General features: G+C 50.0%; 1 protein-coding gene across 1 annotated transcript; it reads right to left on the bottom strand.

Annotated features, from left to right (window-relative positions):
* Positions 311-2,466, bottom strand: LOC109706658 (CBL-interacting protein kinase 16-like). The gene is made up of 2 exons (XM_020227602.1): positions 1,842-2,466; positions 311-1,661 (listed from the first exon to the last, which is right to left on the bottom strand). Exons 1-2 carry the CDS (start codon positions 2,204-2,206, stop codon positions 671-673), a joined length of 1,356 nt encoding a protein of 451 aa, XP_020083191.1. The 5' UTR covers positions 2,207-2,466; the 3' UTR covers positions 311-670.

Below are 2,675 nucleotides of genomic sequence, written 5' to 3'. Positions count from 1 at the left end.
TCATGAAAGTTGAACTCCGCAATACCGTCGAAACACTAGTGATCTCCAATTAGGGAAATTCAGCCACTTCAACTCCGACTTTGATCAAAATAAACACACCTTCTATCACCCAACCAATCTATAAACAAACAGAATTAATGCAGTGGGACTGGTCCTATATTTTCCTAACATGTTGTGTAGCCATGTAGGTACTTCTTGTTCCAAATATAATTATCACAACTAGGGTTCATTACTTTATTAGCATACATATTTTTCGAAATAGGCTAGTGTACTAACTAATATCAGATCAATTCTCTCAAAGCAAATAAAATTATAGGAAACTTTACCCAAATTGATAAACTATATATATATATATATATATATATAAATACAAAATTGACTTCCTCTTTGCCTCTATGTACACCCTGGCCCAAAATTATGTTCATATATTACCACACAAACAGGTAATATATCAAACAAAAATCACACAAACCTATGTACAATCTCTGAGTCACACAAACCCACATATGGAAGTGTAACCCATAGAAATACTCGGTCAATGACTTTGCCTGCATATCAATTGCTCAGATTTTCTACAGTGCAGTACGCAGAATTAATAAATGATGATGCGATCAGGATCCATGTAGAGGTTTTTTTTGCACACCAGAGCTGCAGAAAATCTACGCCTGCTCTAGGCAACTGCTGCGGCATCGTCAGCGGTCGTACAAGTGATTGCTGGCCTCTCCGTCGGCAGGGACGGGGGGTCGCCCTGCCACGCCCACACGATATCCTTGAGCCCCGGCCGGACGTCGTGCTCGCAGAAGCGGGCGAACTCGAGGGTGTCGCCGGCGTCCTTCCCGAACTCGACCACCGCGGGCCGCTCCATCCTCACCCTCCACCCCGCCTTCACCGACTTCTCCGCCCGGAACCCCAGCGCCCTCCCCACCTTCTCCAGCCTCTCCATCACCCTCCCCGCCGCCAACCGCGCCGTGAACACCGTGCCCCCCGCCCGCAATTCGCTCCCGAACATCCTCGACAGGTCGAACCCCGATGACATCGCCGATATCAGCTCAAAGGCGTTGTACGACCTCGGCGAATTCACCGCCGCCACCGGATCCGGATCCGGATCCAATTCCCGATCCCCGGTCTCCTCCTCCTCCGCCGCCACCGCCACCGCCATCCTTGGCCCCAACGATATCGGCTGCGGGAGCCCCTTCTTGAACCAAGGGAGCTGCATCATTTCCGCGATCGATATCCGCTTCTCCGGGTCGCTTACGAGCAGCCGTCCGATGAGCCGGCCGGCGTCGGCGGAGACCCACGGCGGGAGCTGGTACTTGGCCCGGCAGATCTTATTATACATCTTCATGATGTTCTCGTGCTGGAAAGGAAGGTAGCCGGAGAGCAGCACGAAGAGGATGACGCCGCAGGACCACATGTCGGCGCGCATGCCGTCGTACCCCTTCTTCTTCAGCAGCTCCGGCGCGACGTACGCCGGCGTCCCGCACTGCGTGTGCAGCATCCCGTCGTGCCGCAGCTGCTCCGGGAGCGCCGACAGCCCGAAGTCGGACACCTTCAAGGTGTTACTGCTGGCATCCAACAGCAAGTTCTCGAGCTTCAGGTCGCGGTGGCATACCCCACGGCTGTGGCAGAAGTCGACGGCGGCAATCAGCTGCTGGAAGTACCTGTTTATGAAATAAAATATTAGAATACCGTTCTTTACCGGCTCAGCTCAAAAAAGATTTTAATATTATATTACGGATTTTGAGGATATCCAAATAAAAGTTTGTGCCCAGAAAAGTATTAATAATAAAAATATCAACGATTTAAGCTTTTAGAGAGAAACGATTATTTATTCAACGTACCTGCGGGCCTGGTCCTCGGGGAGGCCGCGTCGGTGTTTGGATACGAGGTCGAAGAGGTCGCCTCCGCGGACGAGCTCCATGACGAAGAAGATGCGGGACTTGGTGGCCATGACCTCGCGGAGCTCGACGACGTTGGGGTGGCGGACGAGGCGCATGACGGAGATCTCGCGCCGGATCTGGTCCATCATGCCCTCCTCGCGCCGCACCCGGTCCTTGCCGATCACCTTGATCGCGACGCTCTCCCCCGACCGGAGGTCGCGGCCGTGGTACACCGTCGCGAACGTGCCCTTCCCCAGCACCCGCCCCATCTCGTACTTCCCCAGTATCAGATTCCTCTCGTCTTCCTCCTCCGCTGGCGTCGCCATCAATAAAATACAATCTCTGTTACCTTCCTTTCCTTTTTCCTGTTATATGTATATATATGATTATGTTATATGGCTTTATGGATAGCACCTGGTTTTCTAATAAAAGATTGATGGTTTTCTTTTTTCTTTTTTTCTTTTTTTGGAGGGAAAAGAGGAGTGGGGAGAGAGAGAGAGAGAAAGAGAGTAGAGAGAGAGCACACAGGAATAGTGATATGGGAAAGAGTGGAATTATTATGGGGGATAGAGTAGTTTATATTGGGGGAAATATCTGTGGGTACGGAGTGGGGAAGCCAATTAGTGGGGAGAGTGGTGTGGTGTGGTGGAGGTGTATAACTGTCCATTAGTTGGGGTTGGATGGGGGCCATTTTAAGGAATGGAGAGATTCTATTGGATACCAGTCACGCAAAATCATCTATCAAATATGAATTATTTTTTAAATAAAAAATATAATAAATTTTTTTTTAATAGT

The sequence above is a fragment of the Ananas comosus genome, linkage group 2 (genome assembly GCF_001540865.1).
Source record: "Ananas comosus cultivar F153 linkage group 2, ASM154086v1, whole genome shotgun sequence".
NCBI lineage: Eukaryota > Viridiplantae > Streptophyta > Magnoliopsida > Poales > Bromeliaceae > Ananas > Ananas comosus.
The sequence above is the reverse complement of the archived record's forward strand: the minus strand, read 5'-3'. Positions and strand labels throughout refer to the sequence as shown.

Coding starts and splice junctions, on each gene's coding strand:
- LOC109706658 (XM_020227602.1), bottom strand. CDS start 2,206: ATGGCGACGCCAGCGGAGGAGGAAGACGAGAGGAATCTGATACTGGGG. Junction 1,662..1,841: donor CCCGAGGACCAGGCCCGCAG/GTACGTTGAATA, acceptor TTTCATAAACAG/GTACTTCCAGCAGCTGATTG.